At 38.8% G+C, this 19,273-nt stretch overlaps 1 protein-coding gene across 1 annotated transcript; it reads left to right on the top strand.

Annotated features, from left to right (window-relative positions):
• The first annotated feature begins 11 nt into the window (after positions 1-11).
• On the top strand, positions 12-7,569 carry LOC146479611 (uncharacterized). Its single transcript, XM_085110490.1, has 3 exons — positions 12-130; positions 2,618-2,817; positions 6,560-7,569. The coding sequence occupies exons 2-3, from the start codon at positions 2,619-2,621 to the stop codon at positions 7,258-7,260; spliced, it is 900 nt and encodes a 299-aa protein (XP_084966616.1). The 5' UTR covers positions 12-130; position 2,618; the 3' UTR covers positions 7,261-7,569.
• Positions 7,570-19,273: the final 11,704 nt, after the last annotated feature.

The following is a 19,273-nucleotide window of genomic DNA, read 5'->3' as shown; positions in this document are numbered from 1 at the left end:
GCGCTTGGAGAGCGAGGTTACCAAGCCATCCTGGCATTCGTTTGGGAGCTGACAGAGAGCACAAGCTTTGTCTCTGTGCAAATTTTACCGTCGTTGAAACTTGGACCTTTTAAAGCAAGTAATGTACAAGGTAAGGCCAGATTTGATAGCGTTCTCGATCAGTTGACGTCTTACTTGGATCTTATACTTGCATTGCTGTTGTTGCGTTACATTATTATCCAGATTTGCGAACAAAATTTAAATGGTAGCAGTCCGCCGACATGTCATTCCCGCATGTCTGAAATTACAAATTGGCTTATTGTTATCTGTCTTGTGTATTTTGTTCCTTTTTTTCGATGCCCATGGCCAGGATCTGTGTTTCTTTTAAGTCGCTGATGGCAAACGGAATTATTTTGCTTTTTCGGCTCCTAAAACTGTTTTGCTTTTTGAATACCGAGCGATGTCTGAAAATTCGTCTGGTCTGATTGAAAAACCCAGACAGGTTTGTCTGGTTGTTGATAATTTTGGAAAACAGTTTTTTTTAACCGAAAAATAATTCCAGGAAGATTTAGGTAGCTAGTTCAAATGATTCCTGGACCTCCAATTCAATTTTTCAATACTATTTCGAATATTATTATCAACAACAATAAATTTGTAGTTACAGATGTCGGAAATTATGCTTTTAGGCAAAAACATTAACAAAACAAAAACGTGACCTACAGTGTACGTAACCTATATTGGGCCTGTTTTGAATTTGGAGCAAGACAAAAATAAATCTAGCAACATCTACAGACCCAAGTAATAACGGCAAATTGATAACAAATCCGTTAATGGTGACTTGATTGAGAACGTATAACAGAATATTTAATTAGAATATTTCAATAGAAAAGCAAAACAACGACTCTGCCCATGGTTAGGCATTGTGCATTTTGCTGCAATTTCTGACCATTGCCTGGATCATTTTAATCTTCAGGAAATGGTGGAATTTGAGGCTTTAAAGTGAATGCAAATGCACCTCAGAAGATTTACATTTGTCTTTTCTTAACTAGAATGCCATCCCTTTGAATTTCTCTTGTAGAAGGTCTGGCTACATTGAACAATAAATAATTATTTGTGTTATAAGAATTTTTATCTTATACTAAATTTTCATTGTAATTACAATTTATACAGTTTACAGATTATTGCCAAAATGTTCCAATTTTCACAGTCTTTTGACACATATCCATGTTGTAAAAACACTGTTTTTTCATTTTGCAAAGTTAATTGTAAATAAAATTATAAGTAAACAACCACAAGATAAAATTCAGAACCAGGCAAGTGATCTGTGATTTACATTCGTCCACCAGGGTTTATCAAAGAACAAATTATCCTATCTTGTCCCCATAATTTTCTTATAAAAGTACTGGAGAGAAGTTATTAAAATATCAAGAAAATTCATGTTAGGTGATCATATCCTTAATTCTCATGACCTCAGGGGTTGAAGAAGCATTGATATTACAAGGAGAAATTTAATGCTGATCACTGTTAGGGCTTAAAGGGTTAAAAACACATGTGTTTTCTCTCCTCACCCCCTTTTTTGTTTTCAGGAACAATGTAGGCTGAAAATTAGGACCCAAACATGTCTCAAAAATTTAGTTCACTGCTGTATTGGGGGTGTGGGGAAAATAAATTTGTGAAGTGCTTATGGCTATTTCAAATTTCATGCATAGGACGTAACAAAAATAGTGAATTGTTTCTGCACCAATAGCACAATACATGGTTAGTGTGACATTTTGAAACATTGATCTTTAAAGTTGAAAATAACAAGTTCAGAAATAAATTTTATTTAGCAGTCTAAATCTGATTTAAACTCGAAGCAATGTTAATAGAAGCCAAAAACTTGTGATTTTTACTAAGAAATGAATGGCTTGCAGGCAGAGGTAGCCCGCTGGCTGTACATTTCTTTGTAAAAAATTGTAAAGTTCAAAATTCTTCATTGCTTCAACTTTAAAGCAGATCTCTTACAACACTTAGGATTTTTACATAATTCATGATGACAAATCCTGTTCATGAACTTTGATTTATCATTTTAGGTCACACTTACTGTGGATTGTGCTATTAATGGCCAGGATTGTAGTTTAATTTCCTACTTGTACAGAAACCAAGTTATCATTTCTGGGCATGTGGATCACCTTTGGTCCACGTGAATAGGACTGAACCTCTGTCTGCAAATTTAACCAAGGCCAGGTTAAGGCTGATTTAGACAATACAATACAATATTTATTTTGCCATATACACAACATTTACAGCACAAGATGGAAAAAATGAAGAAAATTAATAAGACGGCACGACATTGTTGTATACGACATGTTGAAGACAAGCATACAATAGGAATTTATTTCATGCAAAACGAACTACCACCTGTTGTGCACAACGCGTAAAATGTCATAGAATTTTGAAGCATGTATTAAAATCTTGGGTCAATAGTAGGCGTAGAATGTTGAATGGCAAATGTATATTGTTTGCATGATTCAAACAGTGCATGCTACAGAAATTGCATGTGAACAGTTGTAAGCGAAAGTTGGACTGTCTAAATCGGCCTTTATAACATAATCTTAGAAGGTTTTAAGCAAATGTTCTTTTGTTCTCTTTCTGGTAGGATGGATTATCCAGAATGTCATTTTGGACCGTCCTGTACTTGTGACCATCGGCCACCCTTTGTTCATGGTGTATCTCCTAATTTCCCACCACTACACAACAGAAGCTGTGAAATAGTACCACCTCATTCTTCAGCTTCTTACACCAACAAGAAGGAACACAGCGATGGTGTGATTCCTAAGAGAACAAAAAGTAACCAAGGTAGTGTTTGTTTTGTGTTGTGTGTTGTAACGGGAGCAGGGATGGCGCAGTACGTGGTGAGAGCACTCATCTTCAGCCAATGCAGGCCCGGGTTCAATACCGAGACTCAGTGTCACATGTGGGTTGAGTTTGTTTTTGGTTCTCGTCCTTGCTTCTAAGAGGTTTTTCTCCAGGTACTCTGGTTTTCCCCTCTCCACAAAAACCAACATCTCCAAATTCCAATTTGATCTGGAAAGTGTCCCCAAGTAGTGCTCTGCCCTAAATACATTGGGCATCTTAAAGCCAAAACCGAAGTCATCACCCTTATTAACCAATCATACCAGATGCAAACAACACTTTAAGTGACAGAACTTTAGAGCAAAGACATGTAACTAGTGCCAAGTACAGAGAACATGGGCCAGCAACTTAGGCCCTGTTCATACGTCGAATTTCTGCCGTGTCAAATTCAATTAAACTAATTAAATTCGACAGAAATTCAACATCTGAATCAGCTGCCAAATTTCTGCCGTACGTTCGACTGGTCTTGTCACATTATCCGGCAGAAATGCAGCACCGATTCAAACGTCGCATTTCTGCCGTGTTGAATCAAAATCCTGCATTTACATAAATTATGTCAATGTATTGAGCATGCGTAACTAAAGGCTGACCGTGCAGGCACCCGCGCGATTCCATCGAAGAAGAAAGCTCATCTAAAGAAGAGAAAATCTTCGCAGGAAACTACAAGGAAGTACGGCAGGAGAGCTATTGCAGCTCTGATGATGGCATTGATGAAGAAATGCACAGTAAGGAGAATATTTCGGTCACGCGTATATTCGTCCGCCATATTGGATACTCCAGCTTTATCATATTTTCTGCTGACCGACAGACACTGCAGTATTGACTCTGAATTAAGTGCGGCACAAGTGCGACGTCTGAATCAACAGTCGCATTTCTGAATTCGACACGGCAGAAGTTCGATGTATGAACCAGGCCTTAAGCCGCCGTTACACGTTGAAACTTTTAGCTGAAACTTGTGTGCAACAGCGCTGCGAAACAAGTTTTAGCAGGCGTTGCACTGTGTAACATGGTTGGTTTCGTGAAACTTTTTCGAACTTCCGTTGCGAGACAAATTTCACGAAAAGTAGAACCGCTTTCTACTTCTGCAACGGCTCGCAACGGTCGCAGTGGTGAAAAAACAAGAGTTTCACCACCACAACACCACTTCGTGAAACTGGTCTTGTTCGCCGTTGCACACAAGTTTCAGCTAAAAGTTTCAACGTGTAACGGCGGCTTTAGATACAGTTGGTTTTGATTTTGTTTGAGGCCGCAATTTATTTTATTTTATTTTATTTTATTTTATTTTATTAGCTTCGCCTATTACATGATACAGAAATGTAAGGAATAAGTATAATAAATGCTTAATTAGGCAGGGATACCACAACAGCGGTAAGCCAATTACAGTACAGCTAGTGGTCCCAGAGTTTAAAAATATTAAAAAACAACAACAACAAAGGAAACTGATGAGGCTACATATGGCGATTAAAAACAATAACAAAGATGGACTGACACATTAAGGTGGGGGTTCACCTGAAAGCCTGTTTCACGCCGCTTAAAATCGGTCAAATGGAAATATCTTGTTTGCATTTCAAGCAATACAAAAACCCTCCATTCATAACGCAAATCAATGATTTGGGGTGTTTTATGAATTTTTGGGTGATTTTTAGGTATATTTGGAAGGAAATAATTTTTCTTGAAGGATTGGTAAAATTAAAAGAAAATTAAGAAATGTTGAAGATTTAGTGAAGTTTTAAAATTAGAATTTGTAGTTAATAATTAATAGACGGATACCAAGTTAGTCCACTAGCAACCTGGGGTGCTCTTGCATGGTTATCGACTGTCTGTTAGTGTTCAAAAAATCATTTTCTTTCTTCTATCCATTCTTAAAACCTCTTCCAATTCCACACAAATTCAGGTAGAGCCCCACCTTAAAGGGGGACAAGAACATAGCTTTCTTAACATTTAAATCGAATTTACAGTGGCAGATACATCCATCTGAAGTAGATACAAGTTAAAACGCGCCTTTTAACATGTTAATATAACAATAAAAAAAAATTTAAAATAATTTGAGCAAAATGCTCCCCCGTCTCTGCTCCCCCCTACCCCCCTCATTGGGGTAGAGTTACTGGGCGCAGAGTCTCTGCAGAGTCCCACCCTGACCGGTCCACCCGCCAAGGGAGCTCCGAAAACCTGATGATGCTGAAAACATTATATATAGGACGCGACAGCGTCTTTCCCTCCCATATGGGACACATTTTCTTAGACGTGCACAAGGCACAGCCTCGTTTTGGTGCGAAGCTCATTTTCGTCCTGTAACGTCGTAAAATCACTTTTTTCGTTCACAACTCTGGCAGAAGTCTTGAACGCGTGGATTTCTTGACATCTTTTAGGTTGATGTCAATTACATCAAGGATTTTCTTGAAAATGTTCGTCTTAAGGTGGGGGTTCACCTGAAAGCCGTTTTCACGCCACTTAAAATCGGTCAAATGGAAATATCTTGTTTGCATTTCAAACTACAAAAACCCTCCATTCATAACACAAATCAATGATTTGGGGTGTTTTATAAATTTTTGGGTGATTTTTAGGTATATTTGGAAGGAAATAATTTTTCTTGAAGGATTGGTAAAATTAAAAGAAATAAGAAATGTTGAAGATTTAGTGAAGTTTTAAAATTAGAATTTGTAGTTAATAATTAATAGACGGATACCAAGTTAGTCCACTAGCAACCTGAGGTGCTCTTGCGTTGTTATCGACTGTCTGTTAGTGTTCAAAAAATCATTTTCTTTCTTCTATCCATTCTTAAAACCTCTTCCCATTCCACACAAACTCAGGTAGAGCCCTACCTTAAGTGAAACATTACATGACGGACAGATAGCTTTTCCAGGATCGTGGGTCCTCTGGGTCTACATAATAGTTGTATATAATGGATTTAAATTGACTGATCTGAAGGTTGCGTGAAAGTTGGAGGTCATTTTCTAATTTGGGGGAGAAATAAGGGAGAAAGCCAGAGAACCAGGAGAAAAACCCTTTGAGCAGAAGACAAACCTTAACCCACATATGGCGTCAACTCTGAGAATCAAATTGACAGGTCGCATTGGTGAAAATGAATATTAGTTATCTCACCACTGTGCTACAAAGTACATGTTACCACATATTACTGGTTGTGCATGTAGGAAGGAAAATTATTATCATAAATTATTGTTACAGAAAAAAATCTTAGAGGGTTGAGATAATTATTGAAAGATGTTGTTGGTATCAATATTTTCCTATATTCACTTGCCTGATTATGAAGCAGTTCAATAAGGTACATGTATATCATATGGGGACAGGAAGGAACCTCACCCTTTAAATAATGTTAGTATAACAATTATTATTAAAAACTGAATCATTGTGTAATGCAATTCGAGGGATTTGATTGGCTTAGCAGCCATGGTATATGAGCCATTATACCATGGCCGAGAAATAGCGACCATTAAATTGCCTGCTGGTTATTCTTGCAGAGCGAAATCAGTAAGATCTAGCAGTATTTCTTGATTGTTTATTCCACTTGCTCTTGTTGGATATGAGATGATTATAGCCAACTCGGAGCTACGTGCCTCGTTGGCTATCTATCATCTCATATCCAACGCGCACTTGTTAATAATATTATAATTGTAAATTATTTGGAAGTGTTGATCATGGCAACCATTTCCTTTACCTTTTATAGTTCCAGGGTCAAGAGGAGGAGCCTATGATTGCAGAATGTGTGAAAGAGTTTACAGGACCGAAGAAGAACTGGAGAAACATCTACTCAACCATGCTGAACACCGCCCATACAAATGTCCTCAGTGTAACAAGGGCTTCAAGCAGCCCTGTCATTTGAATCAGCATCTGCGTACCCACACAGATGAGCGACCATTCCCCTGCGAAGTCTGCCGCAAATCGTTCAAGCAAGCATGCCAGCTGAAACAACACATGAGACTTCACACTGGTGAGAAACCCTATCACTGCTCACAGTGCAGTCGCTCCTTTAAGCAAGCCAGCCAATTAAACCAGCACGTACGCCTCCATACTGGTGAAAAGCCATATAAGTGCAACCACTGCGACAAGACCTTTACACAGGCCAGTCAGCTTCGCTCCCATAAGAAGACACATGATCCCAAGCCCGACAGGAAATCTGTGTCAAGAAAGCCAAGATCAACACCACGCGATCCTGTGGTGTTGCCCACGTTCACAGCCAAATCAACCCCTCAGTCCATGGCATACCACCCAAAGCAACCAAGCTTCAATACCGGCTTAAAATTAGGGGAGCCAAATTTTCGTTTCAAAAGTATGGCTCCTTATGGTCCTGAAACCCCAAGTCCACAGGTATGTCATGTGCGCGAGCTCCCCGTCACCTCTATACCACATAACTTCTCAGTTGATTAGTGAATTTAAAGTAAACTTTTTATAGTGCGAAAAAGGGAATAAGTATAATTATGATTGAGTGCTTAGTGAAGTAATTTCATAAGGAATTCAGCTGTGTTCTAGCATTCCTTTTTTTAAAAACTAGTTGTCAACATTTTGGATGTCAAAGTATTCACATGACAAGGTAGTTAATGTTGCTGTTGTGTAAACAAAAAATAACAATTTGTAAGTCACCCATGTATAGTCATCTGGCAGCTGCAATTTCACACAATAAACCATTTCCGAGTTGCTTTGAACCTCCTTATGAAAGGGAGGCTAATTGCAAAGTTTTTGTTATGAAAATTAGTTTTCATTCATATGCAAACAAAGCTAATTTTCATGTGAAAAGTTTTGCACTAATAGCCTCGCTTTCATAGTGAGGTTTACAGCAACTAGGAAATGGCCTATTGGTCACTATGGCAAATGTCTGTTTGTTGAACAGCGTTTAAAACATTACAGTAGGCTTCCACTGTCTTGAACTTTCAAGATGAACAAAACTTTTGGTAAGAAAGTGGAAGTTCAAGATACAGGCGAGAGAGGTTGAGTTAGCTGATGTATAAACTGGTGGGAGCCTTCTGTAGTTGAAGAAAATCAAATTGTGCCAGGGCACCTACAACAAATGGATGCGGGGATTAGGTACTAAAGAAATTGTGGTGCTGTGTCAGTGGGCAGTAGAGACGAATATTTGTTTTTATCAACAGATTTGAGGGTAATTTGACCACCATAGAGTCCTAAAGTGATGACGTCACAAAAACGAAATTTATAAAATTATGGGATTTGTTAGTACACTCGGAAAGAGCATGATGAAAAATGCCTACTTGCCAAAAATCAACATCTTGTTAGCTCTGTTATGCCCCGATGACTCCATACAAATCCTTCTAATGTTGTCTCAGTTCCTAATGTTATGAACTGAGACGAAATTACAATGTAGAAGGATTTGTATGGAGTCATCGGGGCATAACAGAGCTAATATCTCGCCCCCAAATTGCAATAAGATGTTGATTTTTGGCAAGTAGGCATTTTTCATCATGCTCTTTCCGATCGAGTATACTAACAAATCCCATAATTTCAAAAATTCAAATATTTATGACATCACACTTTAGGACTCTGTATCTGGAGATTTGAAACCTGACGTTTCGGCCGTTTGCCCTTGATCAGAGCGAATCCAGGGAAATCTCTCAAAGGGTTAACATTTGAAATGCCAGCACTCAAATCTTTCTATGATGGGCAAGTTTCCTTTTAATTAGTTATCAACTCTGTTGATAAAACCTTGAGCATTTGTCATCTACAACAAAGCCTCTCTGGGATGGGTGATGCATGCTTTGTAAGTGAGTCTCTTTTGTAGCTTTCTGTGCTGCCTGAAGATGGATTTCCATGCACCCTAATTTTGTGAAGTTAATTTTGAAGTTGTAGGTTGATATGTGATTCGTCTGCTGGTGAAATAATTTTGATTGCTTTTTAGATCTGATTTGGTTTATTCGGCGTTCACGTTTGTTGAGTGCTGGAAATAACAGTGCAGTTTGTTTATTTTATTTGATAATTGTCCCTGGTAGAGCTAATTCTAATTAATGACTAATGGCATCGGAGAGTTTTCATGTTGAAAGTAATCATCTGGGGAAAGTTCTGTTTGTCATGTGTGATACCAAGTAGGCGGTTGAAGGGCTAGACACATAGCTAATTCAATTGGCATGTGGAAGTCTGGTCTAAAAGCGCCAGATATATGGTAAGTACAACTTCATTTTGAAAAGTCACTTGAGCTGGCAACATGTTTGTATGCAGTGAGTCTCTGAATTACTAAAATTTCAATAGAGTGGTTTTTAATTGATCATGAGTGACGTCAGCAAACCAATGTGAAATTTATCACTCTCATCAACTGGTAAATCGCAACAAATGCAAACAGACAATCAAGTACTCGGACCTCTGATCAGTGACATTTGTCTTTGATCAGTGCCAGAAATCAGTTAAGCTCACCAGTCATCCTTACTTTAATATTCTGATTCTGGCTAATTGAGAAACTGGGCAAATTGTTTTTAAGCAAATCATAGAGTAGCCCGCACCGGTTAATACCATCTGTGAATTAGCACCCAAATCCTTGTTTTAGGCCCCTAACAAAGGAAACAAAATACTTGAAGTCACTTTCGAAATCCCCTCCAATCTAATTGGCTAAAACCAGAACATTCGGACAATGACCTTGTGCAAAGGCCAATCACAGAGCGTACTCAGATCATGGTACACCATTAGGTTCTACATATGGAACAAGGACTTGGGTGCTAATTCACGAACTGTATGCACCAGTAGTTAAATTCCATCTGTGGCACAGGCTACCATAGAGCTGACCTTTGCTTAGTAAAGCAAGACCAAAGATTGCAGAAGTTGCTTCTGTCACTGAGTTCAAAACCACTCTTTTGGGTAATGAATTAAGTAACATGGATGTCATTTTGCCATTGATTAATCATGCATGCCTTAACGTTTTTGCTTTAACTTGTAGATTATTTATAGCTACCAGAAGGTTGTTACAATATTATAAATTAGATAAATTATTACTTTTGGAATGTATCAGATACGCTCCAATGTCATTGAAGACAATAAAATCTACGCAGAAAGAGAAGGGACTTAAGTTAACTATTAAAATATATACGCAAATGCTAGCTTTACATTTGACATAAGCTGTGAAGCTAGTAGCATGGGAGCCATGCGCAATTGCAGATCATCCATATTTTACTATGAAAAAAGCATGCGCTGTTAGACAGCACATAATTTATTATGTTAAGTGAATAGTTTAAAACTATTTTAGTAATGAGGTGCATAATTGTTTCTCTCACAATGTAGCTATACATGTAGCATTTATACAACATCTTAACTACACTCTGGTGGTCTTTATCAAGCTATGAGATCAAGTGGCTCTGCATCACCATATTTTTGCATCATCATCATCACCATCATCGTCATCGTAATCATGATCCTCACCTCTTTTTTCACTTGGTAGCACACAAAGATAAAAGAAGGAGGCTTGGTTCACCAAGAAAAAAAAACTAAGTTCAAGTTAAGGTGGTAGGTTCTTTTTGACACTGCTGCAGGCCAGCATGAAATTTGTTCCAAAACTGTATGTTTCCTGCTGGAGGAAAGGGAACTTTTGAGTTCCTCCTTTAAGTACAATCATGGGCAAACCTGCATGGCTGAGACACAAACAGAGATTGTGTGCATATTTCTCCATCTCTCTGAGAGAAAACACAGACAAGTTCCTAGAAAATGTTCTCTCTCCCATGGCAGCTCCCTCTCACTCGATGGTGATTTGAGAGGCTTCTCTTGGGTACCCAAACAACAGTGACAAGGGGCGGGGTTACTTAATGGATGAATTTTAACTACAAAAGTTGAAATTCTACCAAAAGTGTTTCTGTCAACTGGCCCCAGTTCAAAGGCCGGATAACTTTATCCAGTGGATAAGTCACTATCCGACAGTTTCAATCTGTACAAATCTTTCAGTATTTCGTTGTGTACAAGCGAATATGCACACTCTAACCACAGTCTAGTTTAGGAGTGTACGAAAACCTTGGACAACATTTAACATGAAGTGTATTTTAGACCCCGAATAGTGCCTTATCCAGCTGATAAAGTTATCCGGCCTTTGAACGACTGGGGCCAGGTTTGTCCAAGATTGTAGTCATAGTCATGCTTACCCTGGTACGCTGTAGAATTTTGACCATCAATTAAAGATTGAGCATCTGACGGCACCTCTTCCAACACATCTTGAAAGTTTACATGAATTTTTCTTGGCAGTCAAGCTTATCACCTGATAAACGCAAACCAAGTGACTAATAACATACATTATGCATGTGAATTCTAGTCAACGTGACTTCATTGTGAGATAGCCAGTTATGCACTTTGTTATTAACTTGTAGAACAAGGAACCGACAGTTGACCATCTTTTTCATATTAATAATTACGTCATGGACATTTAGATATAGTATCACGGCCATACAGCCCACATCCCATGTCATTTCTATGTCAGTTTTTTGTTCACCACCAAATGTTGATTGCGTGTTGATCACCGAGTGGTCATCAACAACACACTATCAGATAATATTAGTAACCCAGGACATGCACAAAGCAAAATTTAGTGTTGATTAACAGATAAAATTGTCACTGAAGAGTTAAATTATGTCACTGAGCTGCTAGCATTTTAGTCCTCTTGTATTGCAAAATATTGCTCGGCAAGAATGTCAGCAAAACTGCAAGCAAGACACAAGATAATTTCCTACTCGAAACTAAACCAACTGTTTACTCCTGAACATTTTTGTTGTTGTTGCTGTTTCTAAAGCCAGAAAAAAAACTGAAACCAAATTGAGAGTGATCCACCTTTATAGGGACCCCTAGTAAACCAATCAGGGCACTCCTGTTCATCGTTATCGACCAGCTCAGACATACAATAATATTATTATTGCATGATAGTTTCTCTTGTCAATTTACTGTAAAACAATTGCCCCAGGTATTACTTTTTGTAGTTGCCTTCTCAATCAGTGTTGAGTTTTTACATGATAATTTTATTAAATAATAGTTGTTGTTAAATTGAATGTCTGAGCTGGAGCCAAACCTGGTCCCTTTCATAGGGGTGATGAAAGACAAATTCAAGTCATTGCAAGGCCAAGACTGGCAATTTTTCTGCCAGAAAATACTCTTCCAAACCAGAACGTTTGGTCAAATGGAAAGAGCCTAGACAACTTTCTGAGCCTGGAAAAAGTAGTCAAGACTACTTTTAGACCCTTGAAATTTGACTTGAATTTTACAAGATTGTATAGGTTTTGAAAGATCTTTCAACGCCTCCCTTAATGATAGCCCAAGTTTAAAGAACTGTCAAAAAAAATTAGGGAAAAAGTACTTTTTTACAGAAATTAGATACCCATAATACAGAAACTTCTGCTCTGAAGACCAAATGTCAATCAGAAACATTTGTGTGCCTCTTTTAATACCGACTCTCACAGCATGCGTTAAAATAATTTTTAAATGCCCTGTTCAACTGAACAGCCCAGTGCAAAATGGGTATAAGTTATGATTTGGCCTTGGAATCCAAACTTCTCTGAATTCACTCAAATTTGGATTTCAAGGTCAAATCATCACTTCTGCCCCATTTCCATTGGGCCCTTCAATTGATCGTTTCATTCATTGATAGCTTGAGGGAATTCAACTGCATGTTGATACGATGGCTAAAAGAGTCAGAAGGAGATTCAACTGTTATGTATTATGGCACCTGATTAGGGCAACTTGATGCCCGCTTGGGCTGTTTTTCAACTTCTTATACCATAGCTAAAGCTTCCAACAAATTATTCATTTTGTGAGGAAAGGTTCTTGTTTGGATCTTCATTCACTGGGATAATTCTTCCATCAAAAGAACCCAAGATCTAGTGGAGGCATTGCCCATATTACATTAAATGTATATGGCTTAATACATGTTATTGTACCTCAATGTTCTCAGTTTGCATAATGGATAATTTGTGGAAAGCAACTGTTGAGGGCTTTCCTTAAGAAGCCCAACCAATTATATATTACAATTCAATTTACCTCCAATATCTTCTGAATAATTTAGTGGTCCAGTAAGTTTAGTGTGGGTCCATTCTAATGGAAAATAACTGCAAAGAGGGACCAAGTCATGTTGCAGAAAAGATACTAGCTGGTTTTTCTTTCCTTGCAGTTCTGTTGCTCATTAATTTTCACTTTCCATCCTGATCAAAACCCGCCTCCTGACAGAAATCTTTCTTTTTAAAATTATTTTCTCTTTCCTCCACACAACAAGCTCTTTTGACCTTGCCTCGTGTTTTTGTTTTTCCAATATCTTGGAGAAACCGGGAGTGAATAGAACAGAGGAGAACCATAAACAGATGAAGATTTATAATTACTGTTGGGAGACTACCATTTTTATGAAAACTGAGAAACCTTTGAATTTTCATGTACCCAGTGCATTACACCTTGCATTTATTCAATGAAAGTTTGGTTGTTTAATTTTGCATTCATTAATTTTGATGATTTGTTATTGAAAGCAAAATAAAATCCTAAATACTGCAGTTGTCAACCTCAGATTTTATACTTGGTAGAAATGCTTGACTGTCACGAAGCGAATTGTCATCAGCAATAGGTGAAGGTTTTGACTGATGCCATGCAAGAAAATCTGCAAGTTTGTATGCAACATTAGAATGCCAAACATGACCTGGTCCCAGCTTTGCTGAACTTTAAAGTGGTATATTTCAAACACGCAAGTGTTTACATTACCTGCAGTTGAAAAATCAAAAAGAGAGTCAAAACCTAGGTTTTAATAGTGAAGACTGTTTTAATGAAATTCAGGGTATTTGATATTGTGATCAAGCACTCTCTTTGGTGTTAAGTGCAACCTAAACCCAAACAAAGTAACCCTTTAGGCCCTATTAGGATCCTGGGAGAGCAAAAGCCTTCACCGTTTCCAAAAGCTGGAAGAGGCGTTTGTTCTCGAACAGGCTGCCCCAGTGTAAGTCACCACCTTTTTGATCTCTCAGAATATCACGAGTTGATCAAACAGTCAAGTCGTGAGAATTAAGGAAATGATCACGAAAGACAACTAGTCTTTCGTGATCAACTTGTCCAACAAATTCTCCCCACTGGTAGCATGACTGAACCATGTATGGAGAACAATTAAGGGAATGCATGTTCTTATTGGAGCTTAAAGGGTTACAGATCGTCTTTTTCATGAACAGTGTTTCGTCTGATATCAAAACTTTATGGTGCATTGTTACATTATCTTAGCTTTATAAGTACCCTAACTGGTCTTAGACCAAATCAGTTTTTCAAGTTATAGGGCCTTATACCAAAAAAGGTTTACAAACATATACTCCAATTGCGTCCTACTTTGTGCTACTTAAATGAGAATAATACTAACAAAATGTGACAAAAGTTTGTTTGAACTTTCATCTTACCTTCAAAACTTAGATCTCACCATTTTTTTAAGAACACTTAAAAAGCTTAAGTTTGGATTACACTTAGTATGATGTATGTGGGAGAACTGATCAGCGAAGATATGTTTTAAGTTATTTGTTTATGAAGAGAAATAGAGAAAACACAAAATAGATATTTATTTTTCGTCCATAGTTTGGGGTATTTAAACTCCGTATGCAGAATGTAACATAGATGAAATTAATTTGATATTGAGATTCATATTTAGTAATTGTCATCACACCCGTTTATTAAGTTAATTGTAGCTGTTAATTGTGTGTACATAAGATAACGTTGTGTGCTGTACTAAAAACTTTCCATTGAGAAATAAAAACAATGGCTTTCTTTCGCCGACTCTCAATCACTTTGGCTGAATTTATGCAAAAGTAGACTTGGAGCATTCCCAAAATTATGACCTTCACGCAAGGCCAATAAGGACGCATTGATGCTTCTGGTTAAATACGTGGTCGCCAAACCAGTTTTGTCCTGGGATAAAATCTCTCGTAGATGTCTTTATGCATCGGTCAGTTCCAGCAGTGCTCAGCCCCCCGGGCATTAGCTGGGCATTTTTAAAGACCGTACAGAGGTATGATATTAATCCCCGGGGGGGGGGGGGGGGGGGAATACTCCCTATAATGGACTTTACGGGGAGGCTCCGCCCGAAAGGGGTACCTTTTTCACGCTTCAGGTATATGAAAGGGTAGGGATTTCACGAGTCGAAGATATGAAAGGGTAGGGAAATCTGTCATTTAAGTATTTAAAAGGGCCTTTCATTATTTTCCAATGGAAGGTATACGAAAGGGGTACCATTTGTCAATGGAAGGTATATGAAAGGGGTACCTTTTCTGCCAAAAATAGTATATAAAAGGGTAAGGGGTCGGACCTCGGGGCGGAGCCTCCCCGTATTAAATTTTTTTAGTACCCCCGGGCGTTAATCTCCCCCTGGGCATTTGACAGTCTCGTGCTTTTCACCTCACAGGACTCTTACTTCCTTTCAATTATAAGATAAATTTGTGATCCATACTGCTTCAAAGGAGGATTAAAATGAGGTAGTAGGTCCATAGGGTGAACAGTCACAGGAGCAATACAAGGAAATAAGACATCTGCAGCTTCATCCTCAGAGACCCAGGGGCCGATAATGAAAAAAACAACTGCAATACCATTTCATTGCACACCTAGTTGATACGTTTGTTTGTATGCATTGCGGGCCTATACTCCTTGTGAGACCCAAGAACCCACCTTGTAACTACTTTAACAGTTCCTTTGCAGCTGCATCTTCGGAGACTGGGATACATTGAAAAGAACAGCTGTATTCCCTTTTTATTATCGCTCACGATACAAGGGATCATTTCTGTGCACTTCAGTGCACACCTACTTGATACGTTTGTATGCATTGCGGGCCTATACTCCTGGTGAGACCCAAGAACCCCCTTCGAACTACTTTAACAGTTCCTTTGCAGCTGCGTCCTCGGAGACTCGGGTACATATTGAAAAGAACAGCTGCAATCCCTTTTTATTATCGCTCACGATACAAGGGATCATTTTTGTGCACATTGCACACCTACTTGATACGTTTGTATGCATTGCGGGCCTTTTGATTGCAGTTCCTTTGCAGCTGGAGACTTGGGTACATATTGAAAAGAACACCTGCAATCCCTTTTTTATCATCGTTCAATCTGGTAATACATTCTAATCTGGCTAATGTTATGTTCAAGTTTTATAACAGGGCATGCCATGTTGTGTGACCGTTGTTATCTTATGCCGATGTTTTGTTATTCGTTTGTATGCATTGCGTGCCCATATTCCGCTGTGGACCCGATTCTGAAAGCAGTTTTGTCGTTGTTGTCGGGAGAGAGCGGGGGGAGGGGGGGGGGGGGAGGGAAGGTGCCGCCGACCCTGATCCTACCTAACCCTATTTCAGACCAAAACCATATAATTTTCCGATTCTCGTTTCCGGCAGCTTGACCAGGCCTCTAAAATCGAAAGCTGTTTTTTTAGACTGCAGACCAAAAACGTTAAGTCTATAACCATTTCTCAAACCAAATAAAACACTCGGGCGGCATTAGCCTGAGCAAGCCTCGCCGTGGGGTTTTATGCGTTTCAATTTATGACCGCGTGGGAATTGAGACGAGAGCGCACGTTGTTTTCGTTCTCGTCCCTTTCCCCGCGGTCAAAAAATGAAAAACTCACAAAACCCCACGGAACGATTGTTGCGCAGGTTAGGCGGCCAATACGTAGATAGCATATATAAGGAAGTCCCCGGGGGGTACTCCCTACAATGGCCTATACGGGGAGGCTCCGCGCGCCCGAAAGGGGTACCTTTTTCACGCTTCAGGTATATGAAAGGGTAGGGATTTCACAAAGCGAAGTATATGAAAGGGTAAGGAAATCTGTCATTTAGAGCAGTGTTCTTAAGTAGTTTTGTGAAAGGGGTACCGTTTTCCAATGGAATGCATACGAAAGGGGTACCATTTGTCAATGGAAGGTATACGAAAGAAGTACCTTTTCTGCCAAAACTGGTATATAAAAGGGTAAGGGGTCGGACCTCGGGGCGGAGCCTCCCCGTGTTAAATTTGTTTTAGTATCCCACCGGGGAAGTCCCCACCCCCTGTAGAACTAATCCTTGCCTCTCCCATGGCGTCCTGTTCCGGTAACACGATTCAAGAAAACAATTTCTGACCATGCTGTTAATGTTACCTCAGGGAATAAATGTTGTGTTGTGTCCAAGACTTAGCACTAGATTCTCGACATTCGCAACACAGCTTTCTGTAATCCGTCCGGTCCAAACTTTGTAATTAGAATTTCGATATCAGATTAAACACCCTTCCTCACCGGTTTGATATATATAGCGAAAGAGCTGAGCTTACCACAAATAAAACAATAAAACTTAAAGGAGCAGTCACCAAAATTTAGGTCAATTTGAATAGTCAAAAAACCTATTTGTATAGACGTAAACGTGAAAATAATTGTTCAGTTTTGTTAACAACAACTCTATAAGTGCACAGAAACTAGTATTCATCATCATTGGCTGCGGATGGCTAGGATGGAAATGAATTGCAACTTGAAAAAATTGGCCATTTTTTTTTTTCAAGTTTCTTCTGGGTGTTTTGGAAAAATGGCTAAAGACCGATTATATTTTATTCTTCCTCAGAGAAATCATTTTATATTTTCCTTCAGGTGCTCTACTGAAGAGTAATTTTATATTAGAAAAGAGGCTCTTAGTCTATATTTGAGTAGTTTTGATCAACATACAACAAAATCTCTGTGACAGTGTCCCTTTAAGAAGGCTCTACAGCGATATGGGATGAGAGTAAGAAAACGTTTTGAGCTCTGTAGGATAGGAAGGACGCCGATCTCTGGTCGGGTCATCTCACCACCACCCCTAAGCTCACCCCCTTACCGTTTTTCGGACTTTTCCTGGCCCTCTTAGTACACCCATTACCGCAGACTAGACTAATTTAGGCTAAATCAGCTCAATTACTATAGCCTACATTTTGAACATCTTGGACCGTCTGGTGGCTATACCCATGCATGCTGTAGTATGATTCGGTAGTTTAATTATTATTATTATTTTTTTTTATTTGTTTTGAGCTCCCCGCGTCACCCAGTGTGTAACATAAAAACACTTCATCCGGGCACTGCCAGGGTTTATTATTCCACTATTATGTCATTTCCCCACATAAGGGAAGAGAACGCGCAAAATACATATATCTTATTCGATGGTATTACGTATAATGAGGCGCGGATATTTTGCGAGTTGCGTTGTATCTTTTACGAGCATTGAGCAATGAGCAAAATGTCCCCGCGTATTATTTGCAAAACAATTTATTATTCCACTACGAAAAGATTTTGTTATTTTGGCTTCTCTTTTCTGGTAAGAGTGCTAGTATTGAAATACACTCGGCATTTTCTGTCTATCAATACATTGCGTGTGCAAATGACGTAAACAACACACAAAGCCATTGAAATGTCTTTGTCCGTATTCGCTCTGTTGTAAACCGGTCAAACCGCTACACTTGAGTGTATTACGGTGTTTTTATTCTTTTCAGAACGCCCGGCAGACCTCTTTGGACATATTTCAGAGGGCCTGTTTGGACGGAAGCGGGTCCCAAGATTTTTCATCTTCTCATGCTCCTGGCAGAACATAATGATTAACGATAAATTGGTGGCGTAGAATTTTCAGATTTTGAGAAATGGAACTTTTTTAAGTTGCTTTCGTAGCAGAAAAAAAAGCAAGATTGGCTCTAATTAGTACTTCCCCTTGAGAAAGCGCACGCGTCACAACTGACGTCATTTGTTTGTCTGTACCGTTTATAGACAATAAAATAGCTATAAGCCAATCAGCGCGCGGGAATTTTGACATTTTACTTAGCAAGGACCACTTCCACAAACAGGAGCCAGATCTTCTTTGAGATCAGGATTAGCAATGGACTAAATAAAACAAAGGTGGTGCCGGTGAAACTCAACCTTTCGCATTTTCATTGTGTCATGCATATTTATAGAACTTCTTTGTGTTTTTGACCGTTGTTGCACAGGCAGACCACCCTCTGTTTGTGTGGTGTTTGCAACTTGAGACTTTATATTCACGCGACACGATCGGTTGAAATGTTTACTGAGTAGAGATATTTAAAGTCGCCTTTTAACCTTTATGTTGAAATAAAGTTTCAAGGAAATGTTGATTGAGTTTTTTTTTGCCATTCCAAGCCGTAGAAACCCTTCTCTGGCGCGTTTTATACTGTTCAACAGTGTTCATGTTGCCGGCCGAAGGCCGGTACTAGAGAAAGAGAGTTAACATTCTTTTGTTGGTATTCAAATTAGCCCTTCTCGTTTACCTTGAACGAGGCAAGAAGCGCAAAGAAAATAATTTTAAAATGAAAGCCATTTTGAAATAAGAACAGGTTTTATTTTCTGTGAGAGAGAAGAGGGACATACACTGCTCGTTTCCCCAGAACAGCGCCTGGACACTTGACAGAACAGGTTTTTTCAATTCATGCGTTCTGTCAAACACGTCATTTCCGTTGATACTTGATCTTAGCACGAG

Source organism: Pavona decussata, unplaced genomic scaffold, assembly GCF_977016875.1.
Source record: "Pavona decussata unplaced genomic scaffold, jaPavDecu1.1 SCAFFOLD_58, whole genome shotgun sequence".
NCBI lineage: Eukaryota > Metazoa > Cnidaria > Anthozoa > Scleractinia > Agariciidae > Pavona > Pavona decussata.
Note: the sequence above shows the minus strand (reverse complement) of the source record. Positions and strands in the feature narration are given on the sequence as shown.